At 45.8% G+C, this 26749-nt stretch overlaps 1 protein-coding gene across 2 annotated transcripts in view; it reads right to left on the reverse strand.

The window, feature by feature from the left end:
* Window positions 1-1773: 1773 nt before the first annotated feature.
* The window catches only part of ATXN7 (ataxin 7), a 175124-nt gene continuing 150148 nt past the window's right edge, over window positions 1774-26749 (reverse strand). The window contains exons 6-14 of one of the 2 annotated variants that reach the window (XM_080671513.1): window positions 23662-23914; window positions 21401-21660; window positions 20859-20941; window positions 16317-16582; window positions 14637-14835; window positions 14167-14288; window positions 9673-10645; window positions 8340-8406; window positions 1776-5642 (exon numbers count right to left, since the gene is read on the reverse strand). In XM_080671513.1, the coding sequence (XP_080527639.1) occupies window positions 5533-5642; window positions 8340-8406; window positions 9673-10645; window positions 14167-14288; window positions 14637-14835; window positions 16317-16582; window positions 20859-20941; window positions 21401-21660; window positions 23662-23914 (2333 nt within the window). In that variant the 3' untranslated portion in view covers window positions 1776-5532. Of the gene's footprint in view, window positions 5643-8339; window positions 8407-9672; window positions 10646-14166; window positions 14289-14636; window positions 14836-16316; window positions 16583-20858; window positions 20942-21400; window positions 21661-23661; window positions 23915-26749 lie in introns of both variants that reach the window. The other variant, XM_080671512.1, reaches the window with a different exon arrangement.

Genomic DNA, 26749 nt, shown 5'->3' on the forward strand with positions numbered 1-26749 from the left:
GGGACTACGAAAATCTCTGATAGTTACATATGGTTAAATGGTATGTTCCTAAGATGAAGGCCCAATGACATTTAAGGCCCTTCACTATCTGGCGCCCACTTCTCCAACCCTATCACCCCCTCCCAGTGAACTGCGCCCAGAATTACTCTCTGTTCTGCATTTCTTTACACCTGGGCTTGCTGGGCTCGCTTCCTCTGGCCAGAATGGCCTCACTTACCTTTCTGCTGTGAATTCCCAACACACCAAGATCCAAAACTACCAACCCCTTCCTTGAATGGGGACAGTCTCTTGCTTTCCTTAGGTCACCTGTAAGGAAGGGAATAGAAGGAAAAAAGGGTAAGAGATTGAGGACTTGAATCTTTTCCCAGGAAGTTTAAGGGGAACACCCAAGGTGAAAGAGGCTATGCACAGGGAGTTTCTTAGGAATGCATTTGAGTAGTTGCTTGGTTCAGGAGGGAAGGGGAAGTCCGTGGGCAGGGGGCTCGAAGCCAGCCTGACTTCTTCACGTAAGGAAAGGACACTTTCTCCATACAAAAATCAGGTTCTTCCCTTATTTTAAGCAACACAAGTAATTTATCATTCATTAGAATGATTTGTTTGAAAATGATAACACTGACCAGTTTCTAGAGATAACAGATTATGTTCTCCTTTGAGTAATACTAAAATGCACTTGTGTTGCGCCAATAAAAGCAGCATGTAAAGACAAGGAAGAGAACAGTATGGAGTTTCCTCAAAAAACTAAAAATGGAACTCCCATTTGACCCAGTGATCCCATTTCTAGGAATATATCCCAAGAAACTAGAAACACGAATTGGAAAGGATATATGGATATATGCACCCCTATGTTCATAGCAGCACAATTCACCATAGCTAAGATTTGGAAACAGCCTAAGTACCCATCAGCAGATGAGTGGATTAAAAAATGGAATACTACGCTGCAGTAAAAAAGGAGTCCTTACCATTTGCAACAGCATGGATGGAACTGGAGAGCATTATGTTAAGTGAAATAAGCCAGGCAGAGAAAGATAAATATCACATGATCTCACTCATTTATGGAAAATAATGAACATAAACTGATGAACAAAAACAGATCCAGAGACAGAGAAACATCGATCAGAACGTCAAACCTCAGGGAAGGGAGGGGATGGTGGGGCTAAGGGGGAAGAGATCAACCAAAGGACTTGTATGCATGCATGTAAGCCTAGCCAATGGACACAGACAACAGGGGGGTGAGGGCATGAATGGGAGGATTGGGGGGGTAATGGCATAAGGACACATGTAATACCTTAATTAATAAATTTTAAAATATTGCCTATATATAAAAATCGGAACATTTACATAAAAATAAATAAAGACAGACAGACAAGGAAGAGACCGTATCAGCTTTGGATAAAAAACTTACCTCTAAACCCAAACTGACCATGTGCCATCAAATTTACATAAAAACAAGTTTAAGTAGGATGTGTCTCTCAATCCATCAACTCCACTTGGTTGACAAACCTGCAGGGCAAGAAGGCAGTAGTGTTCACTGTTTAGTTATCACTTTATCCAAGGCAAAGCTCTGTGCCCAAGAATGCAAGCATCCTAGGCCCTTAGGAATACCTGGCTTGTGCTGACAAAAGGGGCTTAGTATCACAACGAGGCAAAAACATGTAAAATAGTTCATGCAGCCAACCTTATTTATTGAGAAGTCCTAATTTTATTGCCCGATTAGTAACATGTTTGTTCCACAAACTAATTTCTCATAAAGCAAAGCACAACTTTTTCTTATAAATAGTATAAATTATTTTATTTACAGAAACTTGTTACAAAACAAATAGACTATATATTTCTTCTCTTTTAAATATCCAAAGTAATTTCTATCCCTTGACATTTGTTCTTATTCTATACAGCAGCCAACACAAAGTCCAGCTGAGATGCTCTTGATTCTGTGCACAATTACCAAACTAGTCACACATTTAACACAGGAGATTGCTTTTATGACCAAGCTCAAAAAACAGCAAAATGCTTTCAAGCCTCACATTCACCTGACAGTATGTAGTGCTCATTCAATGATCTGAAAATGTAAAATGTTTTGCACAAAATGTAAAAATGATTACTTTCTTCTAAACAATGAAAGTTTTAACAATCATTTTCCAAAGCCCAACATTTGCCCCAGGACAGAATGAGAGATATCAAGGAATTCCTTGGCAACAGAACTCGCAGGAAGACAGCTGCCTTTATAAATTACATTTTTCAAATTACACATTTTTTTTCATTGTTCTCAGAGGTACTCTGTATTACATTTTTGGAATACAAAAAATTTAAATATTCTATTTAAACTCAATATTTCATGAGTGAGTAACAAAATGGACACGTCATGTAAGTTGCTGGCTGATGAAACGATTTGTAACCCCTGGTGCCACTGGGCAATCCACCACCAGTTGAATTACGGTGAACCAACAAGTCTTAATTTAAAATACATTATAAAATGACTAGCATCGGTGGTTTTCAACTCCTCCCCTAAATTTTTAGACACAGTATTTAGGTGGAAAAAACAAACTCCAAAAGTTCAACTGAACATTCAAGTCTTTTTAAAGAGAATCTGTCTAAGCTTAAAACTAGGTTCAGGCACTTTCAGTTTTTTTCCATTAGTTTTAAACCACATCACATACCAACACACGTGTGCTCAGAGGGTACACAAACAAACACACAGGCACACACATTCTCTCTCTCACATAAAACAAAAGAAAAGCAGTGTGTCACTTAGTTACATGTCGTCTATCGGGAAGCCAGGCAACTAGGGAGAAGCAATGCCCACTTCATTGGTTGAATCCACTCCCGAGACGTTAAAGGGACAGAAAGACGTTCACAGGACAGAGGCATCCCTTAAACTGCAAAGGAGGCAGGTTCTAGAACTATTGGCTTGGCAGTGAACCACTTCAAATTATAAAAAGGTATTTACTTTTATTAATTAATAAATAAATACTAGATGATCTCAATTGTACCAAAACAGGATATCAGAAAAAAAGACCTGTGCAAAAATACATATTTAAATATGTACAATTCATTTTTAACAAAATATGTCTTCTGAGATAGGGATACTTCCATATTTATAATAGAACAAGAAATTCCAAAATAAAGGTACAAAAGTAGGTTTTGTATAATTCTTTGTTCATCATTGCAGCACGTTTTTTTTTCGGTTAAGAAAACTGCAGGAGTTGTCATGAAATTCTATTGGAAAGAATATAAAAATTATCTTGGTTTTAAATTGATACCAAAGTCTGTCTAGAAACAACCCAACCACTGCAAATTTGGTTTTTGCAAGTTAATTTAATTCAAAAAAATACTTGTACTCCCGTGTTTTAAATGGTCTTAACTGTTCATAATAAAAAGTAGCTGTAGGAGAAAATAAAATATTTGAACAGTCTAAAATTTAATAGCACTGTTTAGAATATGTCTGTTTGTGGCAGGCAGAATCCAAAATGGCTAATTTCCTAATCCCGATGCTCTTTGTACTATCGGGAAACATAATAAAATCCAATTAAAACCTCAGTCTAAGAAATCAAACGATCAACACCGCTAATCTAGATATATCTACATTATTCTAAACCAACTTGCTACTGTGGATCCTATTCACATCTTTCGGAACAACATGATCTGTCTATAAATTCCATCGCTAAAAGCAACTTTATTTATAACCATCAAGTCCTCTTGGCTCTGAAAATATATTCTACCCATACCCCATTGCACTTGTCACCAAGGAATCAAGTAATTACGTTCTGATTCCCTCTCACCTCCTCTCCCTCCACTGGGATGGAACAACCAGACTGATTTGTCCTGACCACACTGCACTGGCTCATCCAGGCTCTCTCCTTACTAAGCTTTGCCATAGCATCATTTAAAAAACATTTACTGATTGATTGCATAAAGAGTGAAAAGATACTTTTCTCCCCATCCTTTTAAAAAATCAGTATTTTACATCAATTTATAGCTAAAGTATCTGCATAAAGTTTTTGTTTTCTTACATAATAAGATTAATTCTGTAGCAATTCACATTATTAGGCTGGTAACCAAGTATTTATTCATTCCACCTGTTGTTGACCTGAAAGTCCCTGAAACAGAAGTAACCCAAGAATTGCAGGGAGGAAGGGCTGCAGGACAGCCCTGCTGGGCGGGCATGCCCCGAGTAGGAAATGTACCCTGTGTTCAGCAACTTCGTGACTCTGCTAAGCACAGGTGCCTGGCTCTCCTTTCAGGAGCTGTGGTGGTGGAACCACCTGTTAAGCAGCTCCAACTTACCCCCAAATTCTTAAGCAATGATGTTTAACATATTAAGCTCCTTCTTTTGGGCTGGGGTACTAGAAAAAGTATGCTGGAAGGTCTCTGAAGTGCTCTCAGGAAGATGGCCGGCATGAGTTCCAGGAGAAGAGGGTGTTGGGCATGTGCACACACTACTCACACCCCCTCCCCAACCCTGCACGCGTGCTTCCCCATCCCAGTGCAGCCAAACACACCTCTATGATGGCAGAGAGAGTGCACACACAGTGTGGAGAGTGCTCAGAGCGGTAGTTTACCTTCCTCCCAGGCAGTGTCCGAGGGGAGAGAGAGGGTAATGCAGAGAGGGCCTTGAAAACATTTAAGTCTATTAATGACTTTGTGAATGACAGTTTCTGCTGCATCCTGATATTTTCACTTTATAAAGGCAATTTTTGGAAAACAGGAGACTGGGCAAAGACAACCAACCCAATCTGCCAGACTGTTTTATCATGAAGACTTGAAGGATAGAAAAATTTCACCTCTTTGGAAATCTTGGAAAAAATTTTCCCATAGTGATTTTTATCCACCCTCCTCAAATTTGGCTTTCCATTATCAAAACTAGATTGCATTTTTCTTTTTTAAAAAATCACAGAGAATTGCTTTTGTACCATGAAAAGTAAGCCTCTAAAATGGTGTACGCTTGCTCTCTGGGCATCACTACTTTAAACCAGTCTGTAAGTTAGAAACTTCAGACAGTTTCTTATCCCAAATTACTTGCACAATGCTGGGCAAATTACAGGCTATTGTGTCCAGGTGCTAACACCCACATCCCATTCCTGGAACCCCGCTGTCACAGCGCCCCTTCTCCTCTCCCTCTCTGGAGGCTGCTCAGGGGAGCGCGCTGTCTCCCCTCCAAAAGGTGTCTCCAGTTAAGGTGCCTAAAGGCTACAGTGACCTGCAGAGGGCAGTGTAAAAAAAGAACTGGGGTGGGGAGAGGAGGGAGGGAGACAAGTCTACAGTAATGTTCCAGAACATTCTTTCACCCAGACAATCTACTCGAAGAGTGGCTCCATGATATACTGCAAGTTAAAAAACAACACAAAAATTTCTCACAGATTGGTAACGAGTAGTCCAGACCACTTTAACACTGATAGAAGCAATTCGGTGGCTGAACTTGATCCAGTGTCCTTTACGAGTACTCACTGCTACAGACATAGCTTCAGGGAACTCCTCGTTAAAACAACAGCCGCAGAGCTCCACCCTTGAGGCCCGCAGGAGGTTGGGAAAACAGACTCAAAGGCATCGTGGAGTCCAGAGTGCTGAGTGGAGGTGTAACTTGTCATCAAAAGTGTCCAGGCTATTCCTCCCCGAGCTATTTTCAGTTGTCAGGGACGTGTCTTTGGCTTTCAAAAGAGAGGGGGTGGGAAAACATGGAAAAAGTGAGTGAGCAGTTGTACACTGTGCTATCCCAATGTAAATGAGAACGTTCCAAGGCCAAGGCCTCCACAGTCTGCGTTGACTGGTGATGCCAGGAGTCAGCTAAAGAATTTGGTATTAGCTTTCAAAAACTATCAGCACTCTTGGACACAATCATTTTGAAAGACTAAGTTTTAGAAAACTAAAACTGGAAGAGATGCCACTGGATTTCTAGCTTAGAGAAAAAAGTTCACATGTTTGCCTGTGGCTTTATTTACTGACTAGAGGCCCGGTGCACGAAATTCGTGCACGGGGTGGGGGGGTGTCCCTCAGCCCAGCCTGCACCCTCTCCAATCTGGGAACCCTCTCACAATCCAGGACTGCTGGCTCCCAACTGCTTGCCTGCTTGCCTTCCTGATTGCCCCTAACCGCTTCTGCCTGCCAGCCTGATCACCCCCTAACCACTCCCCTGCCAGCCTGATTGATGCCTAACTGCTCCCCTGCCAGCCTGTTTGCCCCTAACTGCCTTCCCCTGCAGGCCTGGTCACCCCTAACTGCCCTCCCCTGCAGGCCTGGTACCCCCCAACTGCTCTCTCCTGCAGGCCTGGGCCCCCCCCCCTACTGTCCTTCCCTGCAGACCCAGTCACCCCCAACTTCCCTCCTCTGCTGGCCAGGTCACCTCCAACTGCCCTCCCCTGCTGGCCATTTTGTGGTGGCCATCTTGTGTCCACATGGGGGCAGCCATCTTTGACCACATGGGGGCAGCCATCTTGTGTGTTGGAATGACGGTCAATCTGCATATTACTCTTTTATTAGATAGGACAGAGACCTGGTGCATGGGTGGGGGCTGGCTGGTTTGCCCTGAAGGGTGTCCCGGATCAGGGTGGGGGTTCCCTTGGGGTGTGGGGCGGCCTGGGCGAGGGGCCTGTGGTGGTTTGCAGGCCAGCCATGCCCCCCGGCGACCCAAGCAGAGGCCCTGGTATCTGGGAGTTATTTATCTTCTACAATTGAAACTTTGTAGCCTGGAGTGGAGCCAAGCCTTCTGCTTGCTCCGTGGCGACAGCCATTTCTGTTGGGATTTATGTATCTTCTATAATTGAAACTTTGTAGCCTTAAGCGGAGGCCAAAGCAGGCCAGGGCTGCATAAGCTTGGCTTCCTCCATCGCTGTGGGCAACCCTAGCCTCCTGCTCTCTCGAGCTCCGTGGCTGCCGCCATTTCTGTTGGGCTTTATTTATCTTCTATAATTGAAACTTTGTAGCACTGAGTGGAGGCCTGGGCTGGCAAGGGCGGGCGGAAAGCTTGGCTTCCTCCATTGCCAGGGAAACCCAAGCCTCCCTCCTGCTCTCTGGGGCTGCAGCCATCTTGGTTGGGTTTATTTGCATATTCCTTCCTGATTGGCTGGTGGGCGTGGCTTGTGGGTGTAGCAGAGGTACAGTCAATTTGCATATTGCTCTTTTATTAGATAGGAGGATTCTTTTTCCTGGAAGGTGTTCCAGGTTGTCATGAGAGCTGAACAAGGTCAGCTGGGCCAGTCCACACAGGTGTGAAAACTCACACAGAGCAGAGCCAGCCCATGCTGGGAGAGTGAACAGAAGGGGAGCCCCAACTCCTGGGCTCCCAGCATGAGCCACCGCATCGTTCCCTGGTGTAGGGGCTTTGCCCAGCTCAGTCATCTCTCCTTTAAGGTCAGCTCCATGAGGAACAGCAAGGCAAGATTGCTACTTTTCTCAGAACAGCGGTCTTTAAAGGATTTTGGAGTGATGGGTCGCTTTGAGATTTGGATGAAAGGATCCCTCTTGCAGTAAATGAGCACAGACATAAAAACATACAATACTTTTTTGGAGTTCACAGATCCTCTGATTTCTAGCCATGGGTCCCAATAGCATCTGTGCAGCATAATAAAAAGTAATCCACGGCACAGAGGAAATCATTCTCAAATACAAAGTTGTCGAAATGAATTTAAAGAATAGAATGGAAATGTAGGCTGTCTGTCCTACTGGGATAGCCCCACGAGAAGGTGGAAATCAGAGTTGGCAAACTTAGCCTGTGTGGGCTCTATTCGCTTAAAAAACAAATATAGCTTTAAAAAGTGGCCAAATTTCTCACACAAGTCTGGACCTGCAGTAGCTCCTTGAAGATGGTAACAAGTTATCGAGAGCAGCAGATGGGGCTTCCACTCCTGTCCCAGCGCTGCTGGCTCGCTGCGCCTTACTGTCCCTGGGGGCGTGAGGTCTGCAGCCACGTCTCCATGAAGGCAGACTGTACTCAGGAATACAGAGTGGGCATAGCCACACAGTGGAACAGCCCTCCTGTGGGTACACCATTTCTTGAGGTGTCTGCACTGCAGTTTTATGCTTATAAACTACACGTAAGCAGTAACTACGAACCAAGGAGTAAAAGCACACCGTCACCTGTCCGGGACCCCTGCTCAAAGAGCCAAACAACACACAAATAGCTAAGGTGTATTTCAGGCTCAAAGAGAAGACTTCAAGCAGCTGCTATTTAAATTCATGGATAATTATTTCCCCCATCATTTTGGCACTGAGTTTAATTCACACAGACACTGGGGAAAACTGTATCACTGTAAGAAACTCCTTGGTATTTTCTGGAACAGTCCTAACCTGGCATTTGAGTTAGGTTCTGAAGGTGAGGCAGGAAAAAACAAACAAACAAAGAGCCTCACATTTTAGATCAGGGCTCTGGGATGGTGCTGCTGGAATTCCTGTTCGTGAGCAAGGTGAGGAGATATCCTGATGAATGAAACAACAAGATGAGAGATGAGCTGAACGTTAGAGCAAAGGAGGCTGGAGGAATGGCTCCAGGTAAGCAGGCCAGGAGAAAAGTGACAGGTGGAAGGGTGGGGGACAGACAGATAGCATAAGCCAGAAAGCCACGGTTAATTAAGAATCCAGCCGAAACCGGTTTGGCTCAGTGGATAGAGCATTGGCCTGCGGACTGAAGGGTCCCATGTTCGATTCCGGTCAAGGGCATGTACCTTGGTTGCGGGCACATCCCCAGTAGGGGGTGTGCAGAAGGCAGCTGATCGATGTTTCTCTCTCATCTATGTTTCTTTTTTTTTTTTTTTTAAATATATTTTTATTGATTTTTATACAGAGAGGAAGGGAGAGGGATAGAGAGCTAGAAACATCGATGAGAGAGAAACACTGATCAGCTGCCTCCTGCACGCCCCCCACTGGGGATGTGCCCGCAACCAAGGTACATGCCCTTGACCGGAATCGAACCTGGGACCCTTGAGTCCGCAGGCCGACGCTCTATCCACTGAGCCAAACCGGTTTTGGCACTCATCTATGTTTCTAACTCTCTATCCCTCTCCCTTCCTCTCTGTAAAATATCAATAAAAAAAAAAAAAAAAAAAAAAGAATCCAACACCCACGTAGCCACTCTGCACAACTCCGCCACTGTCAGATTTCTTTTTAATCTATGAATTTAGGAGAGTTTAGTCTCCTGCTATGCTCATACTTATGTTGTTTTTTTCTGCCTCCCTGGAAAAGAGGAAGGGGAAAATATACAGAGAATGTTAAACCAGAAAATGTAAAATTCTCTGATGTAAAAATATTAAAAGCTTTCTTTTTAAAATTTAGATCCCTTTCTAGGTCAGTTTGATGTCAGCCCAGCTTCCTTCCGAGGAGCACTCTAGGACCTGCTCTCCAGGAAACAGCCTGCCTCCTTCCTGAACAGCAACCCCGAGGCCTGCCCTCCCCGCACCCCGCTCCCTGGGGGAGGGATCTTGCTGTCACACAGAACGGTTTCCATGGCCCTATCTGCTGAAATGCACTATTGAGGCTTCCTGTCCCAGGGGCAGCATCCAGGTCATCAGAAATTTTGGCAAAAGAAAAGCCTGTTTTACCTTTATATGGCCACAACTTTTCCTTTTCTTAAAAGATATCAGAAAGCTAGACATTCTATTTATAGGCAAACCACCCAACCCAACCACACAGATGTCCATGCTGGAGAAAGATATCAAGGGAGGGGATGGCTCCCAGCCTGCTTCTTACCTGATGAAGGAAGGAACTGCTCGTCAGTCCTGGTGCCCCTGGGCTGGCGCCTGCGTGTTTCACATGGACATTGTTCATGGCTGGCAATTTGGCAACCTTAGTGGGTTTGCTGCTGCTGCTGCTGACACTGCTCGAGCCAGGCGGGCACTTCCTTTTCTTTCCTATGAGTTTGTCCAGAGGAGTGTGCGAGTGTGAGTAAGTGCCGTGGGAATTGATGGGCAGTTCACTGGACTGGTGGATGAACGGGCCGAGGGAAAGCGTGGAGTCGCCGCTATTCACCATCACACTCATCCTCTTGATGGACTCGGCAGGGCTACCTCCGGGGGCGCCCCTCCCAGACTGCTCGTGCCGGACACTCACCGAGTTCGCTTTATTCGTCACGCAGTTGAGGCCGATGCCGTGGGAAGATGTTACTGTGCAGGGGTAGGGCGGCCCCGAGTGAGCCACACAGTTTTTCCTAAAAGACTCCATGGAATGAGACGAAGAGGCGGTGGCAGCGGCGGAGGCAGAGTGAACTAACAGTGGGGAACCAGCTTTGCGCTTCTTCCCTGAGGTGCCGCTGGTCCGGCTGCCACTGGTGTGACAGTCAGTGCTGCTCCCAGAAGACTCCTTGGGCCTTGAAGACTTGCTGGACTTCAGCTTCTGAGGTTTCCTGGACAGAGGGGAGGAGGGCACCGAGGAGAGGCCAGAGGGCGTGGACGGGGATGAGGACGAGGACACTTGTCTGGACTGCATACTGCACACGGGGTCCATGGCCCCGGATGTGGCAGGCTGTGCATTTAGTGTGGTTCCGTGAGCTGGTACCGATTTGCTGTTTGGGGAGCTGCAGGTGGAGGAGAGCAGGGCTGGGGATGTAGACATGGTGGCTGCTGTCAGACAGCTGACCCCACACTGGGATGTGGGCAGGGAGTTTGTCCGGTGAGGAACACGGGTGGAGACGGGTGACGTGGTACTGGGCACTGGTGGGATTTTCCTGCAGAAAGGAGAGAACAGGGAGTCCTGGTCAGCATGGCCCCTCCTGGACACTTCCAGACAGTCACCGCTGCATCGCTGGAGTTGAGAGGCACGCTGCTGTCAGAGGTTCATTCCTCTCCCTGGGGCTCGCAGGTCCCGTGTGCCTCCCAGCCGCTACCGCCCAGCTTCACACTGTACCCCCACCCCCCAGTGCCCTGATTCCAGCTGTCAATTGTTTTGAAAATAGGCCACGACGTAATACTCCCATATCTCCTGCCCAGAACACTGATACCCCAACTGTGTTCCGCCTTTCGTTTCAGTCCACCATCACCTTCTTAGGAAACCTATCCAGGGACTCCCACTGCTGTCCCTGACTCTGGCTCCACTGTGTGACTGCCCATCACTGTCTGACCCTCTGCAGATGAAGCCATCCACAGCTTACCACTGACAGCAGAGCCAGCACAGTGCCGGGAACACAGAAGGCTCTGAATGCCGAGAGAATTAACAAGTGAGGAAGGTAGTAACAGCTAAGTAATAACAACTGCTGGTCCGAATTACTGGCCTGAACGACGCTATGAGCTTCAGCCCCAAGTCTTGGGACTTCCAGTCACAGTGCTGAAACAGTGTATTCTGTTAATGATGTCTGGGCAAAATATTTATTTGGGGACAGGAGTCACTTAAATAGTCAAAACAGGAAGGCCCCTTTTATTTTGGCTCTGATTTTAAAATGTGACAGCACCAACATTTCAAAACCCCTATGGCAGAGCAAGCACTAAGGTGTTGCCCCGAAAGTGCCCTGATGGGTAGCGAGCACCAGGACTGCTCTGCCCCTGGCTCTACAGGCAGCCCTGGCTGACTGGCTCCCTCATCTTTAAAGTGAGAAAGTTGGCTAGACTGCTGCCCAAGCTTTCCACATCCTTTTAAAGAAGAACTATAGTTACTAATAAAAGGAACTAATGATGGCAAGTGTTTGCAGCAGCTTTAAAACTCCCATTCAGGAGTGTGACTCTGGCCCTGGTAGGTGGTTCAATGGGTTAGAGCATCATCTTGATTGTGGGTTTGGTCCCCAGTCATGGCACATACAGGAGTCAACCAATGAATGCATGAATAAATAGGTGGATCCACAAAACCGATGTTTCTCTCTCCCATTCTCTCCCTTTCTCTCTCCCTCTACAAAATCAATTAAAAAAATATGTGGCTTTCTAGGAAACAGCCATGGTGATGCTTCTCAAGTCCATGGGGGTGGGGCCCAGACATTAGGAGATCCCAACATGAACTCAAGATTGAGAAACCAGCTGCACCTCACCCTGTGCTCTCATGGAGGGCAGCGCCTGGCGTGACCTGAGAGCTCAGTACAAAAGCTGAGGCCCCAGGCCCACGCCATACCTACTTCATTGGTATCATCTGTATCCCCACAAGGTCCCAGCACCTTTGAGAAGCCCTGTTCTCAATGAAGTACAGGGGCTCCTGCAGTGGCTTCTCATGGCCACCAGGTGGCTGAGAAAGTCAGAGCTTAAAGAACAGGCTGCTGCTGGACCAGTCCTGGGAAATGAAAAAGCATGGTGTGTGTGTGGAGGGGGAGGGGAGTTTGTGGCTCTCCCTGGATTACATTACTGGTTTCTCTCTTTAAAAGCTCTGTTAAGTCATTCATTACCATTTGTATAAAGAACAAACAAAAAAAGAATATGGCATATTGACTTGTTTGCATAAATGAACTGCAAAAATATAGAAGCAACTAATAAAAATGTTTGTCTAACCTTGATAGTGTGGCCCAGAGGTTGAACATCGACCTATGAACTAGGAGGTTATGGTTTGATTCCCAGTCAGGGCATATGCCCGGGTTGCAGGCTCTGATTCCCAGTAGGGGGCGTGGAAGAGGCAGCCAATCAGTGATTCTCTCTCATTATGTTTCTCTCTCTCTCTCCCCCTCACCCCTGAAATAAGTAAAAATAAATTTAAAAAATATAAAAGCTCCCTCTCTCTTAAAAACAAATATTTGTATGTAGGGATGGGAAGAGGGGGGGAGAAGGAGAGAGAGAACAACTCAAAGTCATGAACCTGCTTCTTTGGAAGTTCACAGTGGAGAGGAAAACCTCTCCACACAGCCACTAGGAACTGAAACTTTCACCCAAACTGCTGGCCTAATCCCATAATCCACTTACCCATATTCTGAGGATAAAGCATTCTTAAAACCCCTCTGAACTCTTAGGAGGACAATACCCACCGTTTAATGAGCTTCAGGTCTTAAGAAGGAAGAGGAGTCTCTTATCTCCTAAGAACCAGGAAGACACACGGGAGAGAAAGCAGAGTGACGTGGCTCTGGTTTCCTACATGAACCCATGCAAGTCCTATTAATGAGCATGGAGATAGTTCTGTAAATGTGGGCTTCACTCAACTTTACTAGGAAACCAAGGGAGGCAAATGGATGTCCTGGCAGATTCCATTCAGGGAGGCACTAGCAAATGATGCCCAAACAGGAAATTCGGGATGGCCTGTGGATTACTGGCCAGCTCCCTTTAGCAAGGCTCAGTATTTTCCAAACTAGGTATCACCAAACACTGGTTCCCAAGATGCTCCCCTGAAAGAGGTTCCCAGGACAGAAGAGCTTGGGGGATGGTCCACATTAGAAAGGCCATCTGCTTTGAAGTTGTAGCAATGGACAGTGCCCACTACAGCATCAGAGAAGCCCTTTAGGGATGGCGTGGACTCTCCTGCCACCTGCAGTCCCACCTGGGAAACACTAGCATGTGAAATGCCACACAAGACCAGCACACCAGCTCCGCCACCTGAAACCTGCAGCAGCGCCACTGCACTCAGAGCCGGGGCGGTGCCATGTGGCCCTGCGGCCTCTCAGACCTGGTTTTACACCAGGCTCTCTTTCTTGCTCTTTCTCAAATGAATCACAGTCCATTCTGACTCAAGACTTCCCACACAGGGTTCTTTCCGCCTGGCACCCTCTCCTCCCCACCATCCCATTCCTCAGCCAGCCACCTCAGTTCAGGATCAAGGCCCGGCCTCTTCAGAGGGCCTTTCCTGAGGCCTGGCCTGCTCTGTCTTCCATGTCAGCTCTGCCTGGAACCACACTGCCTCTGGGTCCAAATGCTGGCCCTTCCACTAACCTGCTGTGTGACCTCGTTTCTCAGTCTCATTATCTGTAAAATGGAGATAATGAAGGTCACCTGACAAAGCAAATGGTGAACATTAAATATATTTAATACGTTGCCTGGCACACAGTAAGCTCTCAGTGTTAGTGGTTACCTCTCTTATGACAAGCTATCACCTTGTCTCCAGTTTCTGTTTATTCGTTTTTGTTTTTCCACCAACCAGAATGAGGGCTCCATACCTGAGCCTGGAACCCCAGCACCCAGAACAAGGCATATTTGCTGAAAGAGTGAATCAATGAATGACAAGGGGCCTTTTTCTAGGACTACTCAAAGGCCACACTTTCATTTAGATAAACTTATCTTCATTAAATTAGTCCCACAAGAAATAAAGGGCCAGTCCCCCTCCCATCCCAGAGGCGGTGAGACGGGCACTCACTTCCATAGCTGCGCGTTCAGATGCTTCTCCACCATGAGGTTGAGGGCGCAGCGAATCCGGTTCCACCTGGAGTCAAACACATAATAGCCTCTTCCAATCTGCCGGCTCCCGAATGTGCAAAACTGAAAGAAAGAGCACAGGCGCCATGCTTGCTACCTCGGACAGCGGCACCCGGGAGGGTCTCTCCTGCAGGCCTGGAGCTACCACAAGAGAGCTTACTCTGAGCACCATAAGCTGTGAAGTATGAGCGTGACAATGTCTGGCCCTGAGTTTCATGGAGAGAAAGGGAGAAGCATGAGACGCCCCAGGACACAGTGCATGCCACCTCTGGGGCACCCTGTTCTGAGCTGCTCTCACACCTTGGCCGCGTCCCGCGCATACGGGCATGCCAAGGTCCCTGGTGCGCCCCCCTGCAGTGTCTTGTCGCTGCTGCGTGGGGAGGATCAACATGGGGTGGATGTGGAACTTACAGATGCTGGCTGAGGATGATGACCTGAATAATGACAGTCCAGTTTTTCAACAGACTCTTCTTTGTCATCGCCTTCTCCCTCCTCACTGGATAACCGAGAAGCTGGCTCAGTGGCAGGCAGGGGAGGGTGTGGAGATTCATGGACTGGAGGAGGGTCAGTGGGGGCACTCCCACCTTGCTGAGCAGGGCAGCCTGGAGGCCTTGGTGAGCAGAAAGTGCAGCACTGATCAGATCACACGTCTGGGAATCAGCCGCCTTAACTCAGATACAACAACGTATCCAAAACCACCTAGGGGGCCAGGGCCACCCCTCGCATGGGGCAAACCTGAGCAGGTGGCCGGGAGTGCAGGATCCTCTCCCTTGGACTGCAGGATGTCACATGCAGCTGTCCGCCAGGTCTAGCCCAAGTGACCTCTAACTAGCTTTCCTTTCTACTGCCACGTGAGGGCTCAGGTTCTCCTCCTAATCTCCCCAAAGGAGGGAAAGTGTATATGGAATTTAAGAGAACCTTTCTTTGATTCCTCTTCAAATGTCACCTGGATCTGGGTTACTACGGCAATGAATGACAAAATGCTTTACAATAACCTAAGAGGGAAGGAGGTGATAAAATGACTAGGTAGCATTACTACTTTATGTGAAAAAGCGACCTGAGAGCCTGCTACTCAGACAGCAATGGGTTTTTCCTCCCTGTCTGGAGGTTCTAGAATTAAGTTTACTTTTTTAGATGGAAAACTTCATTGAGAAGATAGCCAAAGGAAGGACTTTTCTAAGGATTCCTGGCGGGACCTGGCCACACTCCGGGAGCCTCCTCAACTGCCCTGACACAGTGTTGCTCAGAAACCAGAGGGCTCGTGTGGGGGTAGGCTCAAGCTCACACTGGGGTTTCCATGAGGGAGGCACTTCCACCCCTCATGCGACAATTTCAAGGCTCAGACATGTGAGTGTGAAAGCAAGGGTATGGCAACAAGGTTGGCACATTCCTAGGCAGAAGCCCTCGTTGCCCATGGCCACCACTGGAGGCCTCCTTCTCTGTGCCGTTCTCTTTCCTTCGCTCAGGAAACTGGGCACATAGTCCTTTACTTCAACTTGGTTAAGTAGCAGGCACAGACATACATACATGCAGTCCAGCACTGTCTCTGAGGCCCAGGTACAGTAAGTTTTCAGTAAAACACTCTGACCCATGGCTTAGTGCATGGCTAACATGCCTAATACATGTTTAGGCCAAAACCCCATATGAATGAATGAAAAAAGTATGTTGATAAATGGATGCTAAAAAAACAGAGGCTGAATGTCCCCAGCAAGGGATTCCCACTGCTGCACTTTGCAAGAAGCGAGACAAATGGATGGGAAATTGCTGCCAAAGCTGTGGGAAATGTCCCAGTCATTAACCTGCAGGCAGAACCCGAGTGTCACCTGCTCAGTGGGCTGAAGAGACATGTAACACTGAGCAGGCAGGAGCAGATAATACTAGCTTTACTTTGCTGCTTGCATTGGGCCAAGAAAAGCCCAATGATGAACTAAACATTTTTTTTCCCCTTTGAGTAAAACCCAATTTAAAACCATCTCATCTTCTGAGAGTGAGCCTGATGGACAACCCTGGACATCATGACCACACTGGGCGTACAGGGTCTCCAAGTCTGCTCTTGGAAGGAGGAAGAAAGAGATGGGAAGCTTGGCTTACCTTGGAAGACTGGGGGTGTGAGGTTTAGGTTTACTAGCTACGAAAGGCTTTGATTCAGAAGGAATCACTCCATGAGAGTTTTGGTGTGGCTCCTGTGAAGTTCTAGAAGGGGCGAGATGCGGGTCCCTGAGAGGCTGTGTTGATTGCTGAGAGTCCAGATGGCGAATCAATTCCTTTTCCCTGGTTTTGTTTTTGTGCTCGGCTAATAACACATCAAATCGTTTTCTTCTACCCTGGACAGCCCTCCGTTGGGTTAAGGAATGTGTCTGCAGACCAAAAGAATATAGAAACTGAGGTACCTCAGTAAGAATATTTTTCTATCATATATCCAAAAACATCATACCCAATAAAAAAGTAATCTGGAACATTAGCATAGTCAAAGGCTGCTCAGCATTTGATAAGCTGATCTTTTGTCTTTAAAATATATTTTTATTGATTTCAGAGAGGAAACGAGAGGGAGAAATAGAAACTTCAATGATGAGAGAGAATCACTGATTGGCTGCCTTCTGCACGCCCCCCACTGGAGATCAAGCCTGCAACTGGGCATGTGTTATGACTGGGAATTAAACAGTGACCTCCTGGTTCATAGGTTGCCGCTCAACCACTGAGCCACACTGGCCAGGCATGATCTCTTTTCTTTAGAAGAGAGGCATGTATTCCAGGCTCCACATGGATGAGACTTTAGTGATGTCATTTCCACCACAAGAAGGAAGGGATATTCACTGTGCCACTCAGCAGCAAACAGTAGATAACCAGCAGGTGTGACAGTAACAATTCCTTTACTGGGCTCTTAACAACTCCATTAGAAAAATCCCTCTTTGAGCCATTTAGAGTTTTAAATGTTAAAAGGGAAGAAACAACTATTCCATAATCTATTAAAAAGTCCTCTTTTAGTAAGTGTCAGAGAGTAAAAACAGCACAACTGTTTCTCTATTGCCATGAAGATGCCATGTAAAGAGAAAGTGGCTCAGAGGACCCTGGAGATGGGCTGCTGAGACCACATAAAGTCTTAGAAGGCCAACAGGAGAAGAGATACAGAGGATTAGTGAATTCACCCATGTATTTCCTTCTCTCTCGTTACAAAATACTGCAAATGATACTTCGTGTTCCTGGCTCTACACATTATATAAATGTGTTGATCTACCGGTCTACCTGTTTGCTACAATTCAAGTGGTTTAAGAGGAATTAGGCTTCTACTGTCCTTTTGAAATTCAATAATATAACCTACCTCCTCCTCAGATACACTGAAAACTGTGCATGCCCCAAATCTAACCTGGCAGGTAGATAAATGTGCTTAGTTTCTTCTTAAATTTTAACTTAATTTTCTTTAGTGTGTAATAAATCTCTAAGAAAGTACCCTGATTAAAGACAGGCCCTGCTCTGTTCAGCGCCGTACCAGCACCTGGCCCTCAATAAACGCTTCAAAAAAAAGTATATAAAAATAATGGCCCTCCAACATGTGTTGAATAAACAAAGGAATACATATTGTCACTGACACACATGCTTGTCACTCCAGCCAGAAGCAGAAGCCTCTCTCCTCATCGCTGAATGTCCCCTGGTGTTTAGCACAGAAAAGCCAGGTGAAGAAAGTCAGCTGAGATGATGAGTAAAGAGAATTTCTACTGAGTGCTGAAGAACCTTCCAACACAAATCTGAGGCCCCCAGGCCCCATCAGAATCCTTTGGGGGCTGCCTAGGGTTCCCAGGGTAAAGACTGACCATGACAGGCTTCCAGGCTATGCACCCTCTAACACCCAAGCCCCTACTTCGTTGGAATATCAAAAAACAGCCATCACACATGTTGTTTCCTCTCTCTCTCCCACCACTCTTTGCTCACATAAATCATAGGGATTTCAGCCCCATGTTCCTGTGGTAAAGGAGGCTCGCCTGGCCCAACCTCCCCACTGAAGGTTGTTATGACACAGCCCTCCTTCCATTTTTTACTCATCATTGGTAACTTGACACTTATTTGAGTGATTATCACATTAATCTCCATCTCTCTCATTAGACTACAAGCCCCATGAGGGTAGAAACAAGCCTTGATTTTCTAAAACTCTAGTATCCCCTGGCTAGTGAACTCAAAATCTATTCACATGAAAGGCAAAGAAAACATTTACACAGGACATTGGACAGACGAGGAAGTAAAGAGGGGACAGTGAGGGTGGCAGGCAGACAACAGGGAATGAGTGACAAGAGTTGAAGCAGCAGATGCCCTGACAGCAAAGAATGAACAAAGTTCTAAGTCCCCGACAGGAGAGACCTGGCGGCAGGGTGAGGAGCATGCAGTGAGGCACTCAGCATGGTGAGCCCACCAGCTGAATAGATCCAGGCCCCGAGGCAGCCAAGGGCAAAGCGTCGGCAGAAAGAGCACAGGAAGAAAGGAAGGACAGGCCTGCCCAAATTCTGCGTTTCTGCCAGCTCTATGCTGCACTCATGATGGGCCAGGGACCAAGATGTCTCTTAATGTTATTACAGGATCAGCACTGTGCCAGTCGGTAAGAACACTCTTAACAGAACACAGGGAGAGCACACATGATGTAAAAAGGAACATGGGAGACAAACGCAGGATCCACAGTTCACCCATCAATAAGGCTTCAGAAGAAGGCAGACTGTGAGCTGATAGAGCTTTTGGTTCACAGCATGCCTCAGAGATGATTAAAAGAACATGTTGAATAGAGCAGGAATCCTTCACTGCCCAGGGGTGTAGTAACCCTGAGACTGAGAGCAAGGTAGGCACGAAGGAAGCAGAGAGGATGGCGAATTGTGGCAATGACCTGGAGCAGGGCTGAGGCAAGCTCTCACAAGCTCCTCAGGGGCAGCCGAAAGGAACAGAATCCTACAGAGCGCTCAAGTGGCTCTCTTCAGAGAACAACACACCACTGTGTGCATTCAATTAATATTATATACGCAATCTGTTCTGAGCTAGGAATTTTAACCTACAGATTCAGGGGTGGGCCTGCAGTGGGAATGTCTAACAACTCCTAAAATAGAATGCAAAGTTCAGAATATACATGTGTTTATATATTTTTTTCCTCAGGAATGAGGATTTGTGATTTTTAAAAAATTAGATACATTTAAAGGTGCCCTTAACCAATTCCTTTCACCAAAAGATCAGAACTATTGTTTTAAGATAAAAATCTACAATAGTAAGTTAAATTAGATATTTAAATTAAATACTAAAAATTAGCCCTAGCTGGTTTGGCTCAGTGGATAGAGCATTGGCCTGCGGACTGAAGGGTCCTGGGTTCAATTCTGGCCAAGGGCACATGCCCAGGTTGTGGGCTCCATTCTCAGTAGGGGGTGTGCAGGAGGCAGCTGACCAATGATTTTCTCCATTGATGTTTCTCTCTTTCCCTCTCCCTTCCTCTCTGAAATCAATAAAAAAGTATATATAAAAAAAATACTAAAATTAAATTAGAAATTTAAATTGAAATAAGAACCACTTAGGAGTAACATTTCTCATTTTTGGGAAATTATAACATTCCTCCACTGTTTATGGATTGAGTGGAGCCTGAAATCCTTTATTCAAACACAATCTTTGGTAACATCCTATACAATAAAGAGCTAATATGCTAATTAGACTGGACAGCAAAATGACCTTCTGGAACGATATTCCAGAATGACCGTGGGCAGGGCCACAGGGCAAGCCAGGCTGCAAGGAAGGGCCAAGCCTCTTGCATGAATTTTGTGCATCGGGCCTTTAGTTTAAAATAATACCCCAACAATTTTATTAACTTTTAGAAAACAAGACTAGTTGTTTTTGTTTTTTTATTTTTAACCCCTCCTCCAAACAAGGGGCTTTAAATTATATACTTCAGAGCAGTGATTCTTAATACTTCTTGACTTTTTCTGAAGGGTAATTGGAGACACTCTCCAGGGAAATGCAAATAGGCGTACATGTTCTTTATGTAGCAGGTCCACTGCTCTGTGGAGGCCCCCCTACACCAGCAACCCTTGTACAGCAGCATGCCACCTTCTCATCAGCAAACTGGCATTTTAAAGGAAAACGTCTGGACAGGAAGGAGGATCATTACATTTTCTTAGCTTACATATAAATTAGATCATATATTACCTAGTATTTAAAAAACAACAACAACAACTAGAACAACAAAGCTATCTACAAGTCACAAAATATTGAAGTGTCTCTTTAAAATTTAAGAACCATGGTTTACAAAAAGATTTTAAGAATATTTATATATATGCAAATGAAATTTCTGGGCTTGCTCTAAATCAGTATAATTTAAAGAGTAATGTGTAGCCTCCCACATTAAATTTCTCTGAAAATAAGAGACTGATCAGGAAAGCATTCTGTTCCTCTGGACCAGCACGGCTCACTGGACACAAACCTCTCTGAAGACTGCAGTTTATAACAACTTCACATTTTCTGAACCTGAGGTTTTCTCAGGAAAGCAAGTTACCCCTCATTTATAGTTCAGAGCAGCGCCAGGTCAGACTCCCTCTAGCTATGGACCTGGGAGCAGTGCCTGCCTGCCCACACCCCGTGCAGTCCAGAGTGGCCAGCTGGGCCCAGGAGGACACCTACCTTGCATGTCAAAGACCGGGTGCAGGGCTTCTTGGTGTCAAGATCAATCACCCCACAGTGTATGTCAGGGTCAAACTCTCTTTCTGTCAATGAAAGCACACAGAAATTACAATGGGCTCACCAAACACTCCTCTTATTTTGTAAACAAGAAAACAGGAGAAATCTCAAAACAAACAAATTATAACTCGGATAAAATCTACATAATCAATAAGTATACAATACCCAATGTGTGAGCACTATGAAGAAGCAGTGACAGCATGAAGAGTGAGGATTGTTGCCACTAGACAACAGGAGACAGACTGCTTGAGTCAGCCCTACTGCATTATTCCATTCAGAAACAAGCCACTCCAAAGCTACTTTTACGTTAGCTACACATGCACTTCAACCCAACCTCAAGGAGGCCAAGCACACTGCTCACGGAAATCCCTCCTAAAGCTGAAGCTGACCAGTGTTAAAAAGAGGACTTACAGACAGCAGTACATTTGCTCCCTTAAGAATGGCCAATTAAGACAGAGAAACATTAAGAGAAAATGTGAAATTACCTGATAATCTCTTATTTAAAAATTTCCTGTTATTGGAATTATCTTCAGACTTCTTTTCCAGAGTGGGCGGTGCAGGAAGCCCTTTGCCATTCAGCATCTGTCCAGGTGAAGGCAAGGTTGGCTTTGGTATTGAGGGGCAGTTAAGGCCAGGCTTGACTGAGGAACTCACAGTAGCAGGACAGGTTGGCCCCAGCGCAGATTTCAGTAGTGTACCATCCATCTTCGGATGAAGCTTTTCCATTTTGACAGAGGGCGTCATGCTGTGGTAGGGAAGCGAGAACACCAGTACCTGAGTGCCCAGAGGCCCCAGGTAAACAGCGAGCCAGAGAAGGGGAGGGAAAGCCTGATCTACCAGGGCACTGCACACAGCAAGGCTCCCAGAGGCACCGTGTGGACATGTGTTAGGACCGTGCAGAAACCTCAGGAAGGTTACCACTAATCCAGGCTACAAGCCCTTCTGGTGAGGCACACAGCTCCTGTACCTGCTCTTTCATCATTCCAGGACCCCTTGCCCTGGAGCCCAGGCAGATCTAGGGTACCCTTACTCTGGTACCCAGTGCAACTTCTGCAAGAAGCAAAATATGAAAAGGACCAAAGAATATTTGCAGGGCATGTAGAGAATGTATCTGAGAAATGTCATTTTTTACAAAGGACTCCATAAAAAGAAAAAAAATTTTAAAAAAGAAAGAAAAGAAAGGACCCATCAAAACAAAGGAAACGGAGTGAGCAGAGAAAAACAACATTGGAATTAAAGAATATATCCAAGAAGTATCACTAAGGACTTACAAAAAGAAGCTCTTGACTTGTGTCAATGAGCAAAACCACTATTTAATTAGTAAGAGATGTGTCACAGAAATGAGAAGTCTCCAGTCACTGAAAATGGTTTCTAATGTAGGAGCTTGAACTGTACGTGCCTGGCACACAGGTGCTGAGCACTGAACTGTGCCACTAACAATAAACTGATTTCTCTTGGCATCTTACTGACATGATAATTTGGGTAGCAAATATTGGTATGAAGCTAACAGCTGTCCAGGTCGCCCGAAAGCCCAGCTCCATGGGAAGAAGATGTGGCTGACGAGGTCTGATAAACAGCGGTGGAAACCGTGCCCTAACAGCTGTAGGCTGCGAGGGACTACACGCTGCACTGACATTTCTCTGCTCTCAGACAGCTCTAGCCACAAAAGCCAAGCTTGCTGCACTTGCACTTCTGACAGATGAGCAGAGGCCGGAGGCTTAGCAACCAGGACAAACAGCCCCAAACAGCTGTACCTGAGACAGCCTGACAAGCAGACACTGCGAGGTGCCACGGCCACTCCCAGCTGGCAAGTCCTTGAGCAGCAGCAGGTGCTGGACGCTGCCCCGAGATTAGCCAGGTTATCAGACCTTGGGACTGACATGTGGCACACCCTCCAAAGGGAAGCAGGCCAGGGAAAACCACCCGCACCAAGGCTGAGGGATGCCACAACCAGGCAAGATGTGTTCTCTGGGAGTGCCCGGCTGCTCCTCATGTGACCACAGGGAGCCTGCCAACCTTCAGCTCCACTGTGGAAACTTGCCCAAGCTTCGCCTGGTGGGGTGAACTTCCCCCGTCTTCCCTCATTGCTGGGGTGCTAAGATGTGAACCCAGGGCTTTGGGAGGAAGCGCTGCTTCCCTATTTGCTCTGCAGGTCCTGGAAAATCCAAGAACAGCACCTGGGAATCTCTCCCCACTTTTGTTTCTACTATAACCAACAGCAGCAGAAGCCCCAGCAGCCATATATTTTCTCTCTCCTGTGGGCCAGACACTATGCCAGGTGCTTGGCTCTAATATATTAATCCTACTGCTCCTGATAACCCTGTATAATGGTTGTTATTTTCAGGCTCCGAGAAAAACAGTGCCATGTCCAAGGCCGCACAGCCAGGAAGTGACAGAGAGTTGGGATATGAATGAGGGCGCCTCAGCTACAGCCCCACCACCTCACTGCACCTCCTTCTTACCTGGGAAAGGGGGCTAACACAATACCTCTCATAGGGTGGGTGTGAGTTTCAATAGGTGGCACACAATAAAGACCAGTAAGTGAGTATTATTCACCTTGTAATTAATGCTATTACTACTGTGTAAAGTTGCCCATGATATGATAGAGAAACAAAAAGAAACAACATATATCTGAATTTTCCCTACGTGGGCTCCCTTTCTCAGGATGCCCAGCTACCCTTGAAGGACCGTGTGTACAGTTCCACCCGCATCAAGTAAGCGTCAGGACCCTTGCTGCCATACTCACATTCTAGCCTGGGGGACTCTACTCTGCTGAATGGGATGCATTGGCCTGGTGTTCCCCCTGAGCTGCAGTTTCTCTTTGGGCGATTTCAACAGCTTGGAACTTAATGAGGATGCGCTGAGAACACCGCCGCTGGCAGAGCGGCTGCTTCCACTGGCACTGCTGCCTTTGCTTTTGGACAGAGAAGGGAAGAAGGAGAATACTGACGTGGGAGGAACGGCCAAAGAAGGCTTGCTGGCTGAGCTATGTCTTCTTTCTGAAAAGGAAAACAAAGAAAAAAAGATACCGTGTTTTAGGCAAGTCTCCAATGGAACCTGAAATGCAACACATTCCAGTTCAAAGATGCCTCACCATATTAAACTCCACAGCTTTCAGAAATGGCTTATTTAGGCCCCACAAACTTATTGGGGATTCCAGGAACTGATCCTTCTGCTGAGGAAACATCTCAGCATAAAGAGTGTTATCATTCACAAATAGCCATTAGGAAATTAAATTGCTATTCTAACCTGAAAATACTGGGTTTTGCACCGTGAACCTCACTGGCTCTTTTCAGAGAGAAGAAAATTATTCATTCATCTGCAGAACCCTGCTAATTAACACCTTAAGGAATTCATTATTCCTTTCTAGCATAGTACCGCTCCAATTTCAAAATAGCAAAATGTTAAAAAACAAGTTGTACCTTCCTTTTTTTCTGTCACTACCCACTAGCATATGACACCAAATAAAAATGTTTCTAGGGTTATCTTATCGTTCCTTAAGAATCTGTGCTGAAATTTTCCGATGAATCATTTCACTCCCCTTTTTTAATCATCTCGCTCAACTACAGATGGCATAGCTCCGGTTCACACCATGAAGATGCCAAAGGCGCAAGACAAAAACACCACAAGCAGCTATGCTTGGATTTGAAACCAGCAAGTAATGCATACTTAGGTAGAGACTACACAGGTATAACAGATAAGATTATTTCCTGGAGAATCGGGTTTTCTCAGAGTAAGGCAATCCATATTAAATCAATCAAGAGCAGGTGAAGAATGTTATCATTGGACACAAATTATTTAGTAACTTTATCTACTTAAGTACCTTATGATGGTAAGTTAGTGCCTACCTTCAATTAAATGTGTCATTTAAAACGACATTTGCTTAACTCTTAAGCAGGGGTCCTCAAACTTTTTAAACAGGGGGCCAGTTCACTGTCCCTCAGACAGTTGGAGGGCCGGACTATAGTTTAAAAAAAAAACTATGAACAAATTCCTATGCGCCCTGTGGGCCCGGGATGAGTCGGCTGCTAAGCAGGACAGGCAGCAGCACCCGGCGGGCCGGATAAATGTCCTCGGCGGGCCGCATGTGGCCCGCGGGCCGTAGTTTGAGGACCCCTGCTAAGTTTTAAACTGTATGTGATCCAACATTTACTGATCATAATGTGAAAGCTCTGAGTATTTGACAAAATAAGCATATTAGAATCAATGACTACAAGCATCACTTAAATGGTATATTTCCAAAGGTCCGTTTATGCCAGTTTTGAGCCTCTCTATGTAGCTGTGATGCCTTGTTTCCAGATGGACATTAGTTCAGCGATGCTTTATGACAGGGGCGGGGAACTTTTTTCTGCCAAGGGCCATCTGGATATTTATAACATCACTCGAAGGCCATACAAAATTGTTAACTTAAAAGTTGTTACTATGAAAAATGGTCCTAGATTTACTGAATTTCGAGTCCCGCCTGGGGTTGCCTTGGCAGAGACAGACCAAATGATAAGGCCCGTGGGCCGGACGTTTCCACCCCTGCTTTACGAGGTACTTCAGAACCTGCTCCACACCAGGACAAAATTATCATGCTATCTATCTACAGATAAAAATCAAATTCTCCAACTGGACCACATAAAGGCCACAACCAGGTTAGGAAGGCAAAATTGAGAGTGATTTATATGTGTCGGTTGCTTATTTTTTTCCTTTCTCTTGCCATGTGCAGGAAGGGCAAACTAAAATAACTTAAGTTTACTAATTTTCCAAACATGACATCTGAGGTTTTTAAATTTAGTTTCTCTCTTGTCTGTGATGCCAAACATTCCGAATATACTTCCCAGCATCAGCACTTGCCAGCCAGGACTGTACAACTCTGTCTCCACTCTGCCACCTGCTGTGGATGGTGAAGCTTTCCTAGGCCATGTCTCAGCCATCTTCCCCTTGTAAGGCATGGCACAGTGCAAGCCTTCCATGAACATTTGCATGATCCATACAGCTTTTCTTGTGAAGCGGAGTGTTTTTTTTTTCTTTTTCCTTTTTTCAAAGAATAGTTTATTAATTTTTCAGACAGAGAGAGAGAGGAAGGGAACAGTAGAAAAGATAACTTGAGAGAGAGAGAGAGAGAGAGAGAGAGAGAGAGAGAGAGGGAGAGAGAGAGAAACATACCGATGTGAGAGTGGAATATCTTTCAACTGCCTCCTGCACCAGGGACAGGAGGGATTGCGCCCACACCTGGGCATGTGCCCTGACCAAGAATTGAACCAGCAACCTTTCTGTATACAGGATGATGCCCAACCAACTGAGCCAGACCAGCCAGGGCAAGAGGGGTGATTTTGCAAATGATCCTAGACCAGTGGTTCTCAACCTTGGCTACACATTGGCATAACCAAATGAGCTTTAAATATACTGATGCCTGAGCCCTATTCTTAGAGACTGTGACTGAACTGGTGGCTTGGGCATCCAGATTCTTATAAGCTCCCCTGTGCAGCCAAGATTGAAAGCAGGCTTTAGACCAGGCTAGTGCCTCAAACACCATTAACCACAGCTAAGTTAACATCTGTACAGTGCTGAGACCACCTGGCACATGGTGCTATATTTCAGGTTTTGTTAAAGCTCACTGCTGCTACTTGTCCTCAACTAGTGTTTTCAAACTTCTATGAACTGCAAACTATTTTCGTTGTTCTTACCAAAGCCACATTAAATACTACTTTGTGCTCGACATTTTAAGTTATCTTTTCTACTGTTCCCTACTCCTCCTTAGTCTGATACTACCCAGTCTATCATCCGCCTCTCTGTCAGGGACCACCTGAAACTGCTCTCCATTTTCAGATGGCCCAGCATAAAGCAGA

Source organism: Plecotus auritus (assembly GCF_963455305.1).
Source record: "Plecotus auritus genome assembly, chromosome: 6".
Classification (NCBI taxonomy): domain Eukaryota; kingdom Metazoa; phylum Chordata; class Mammalia; order Chiroptera; family Vespertilionidae; genus Plecotus; species Plecotus auritus.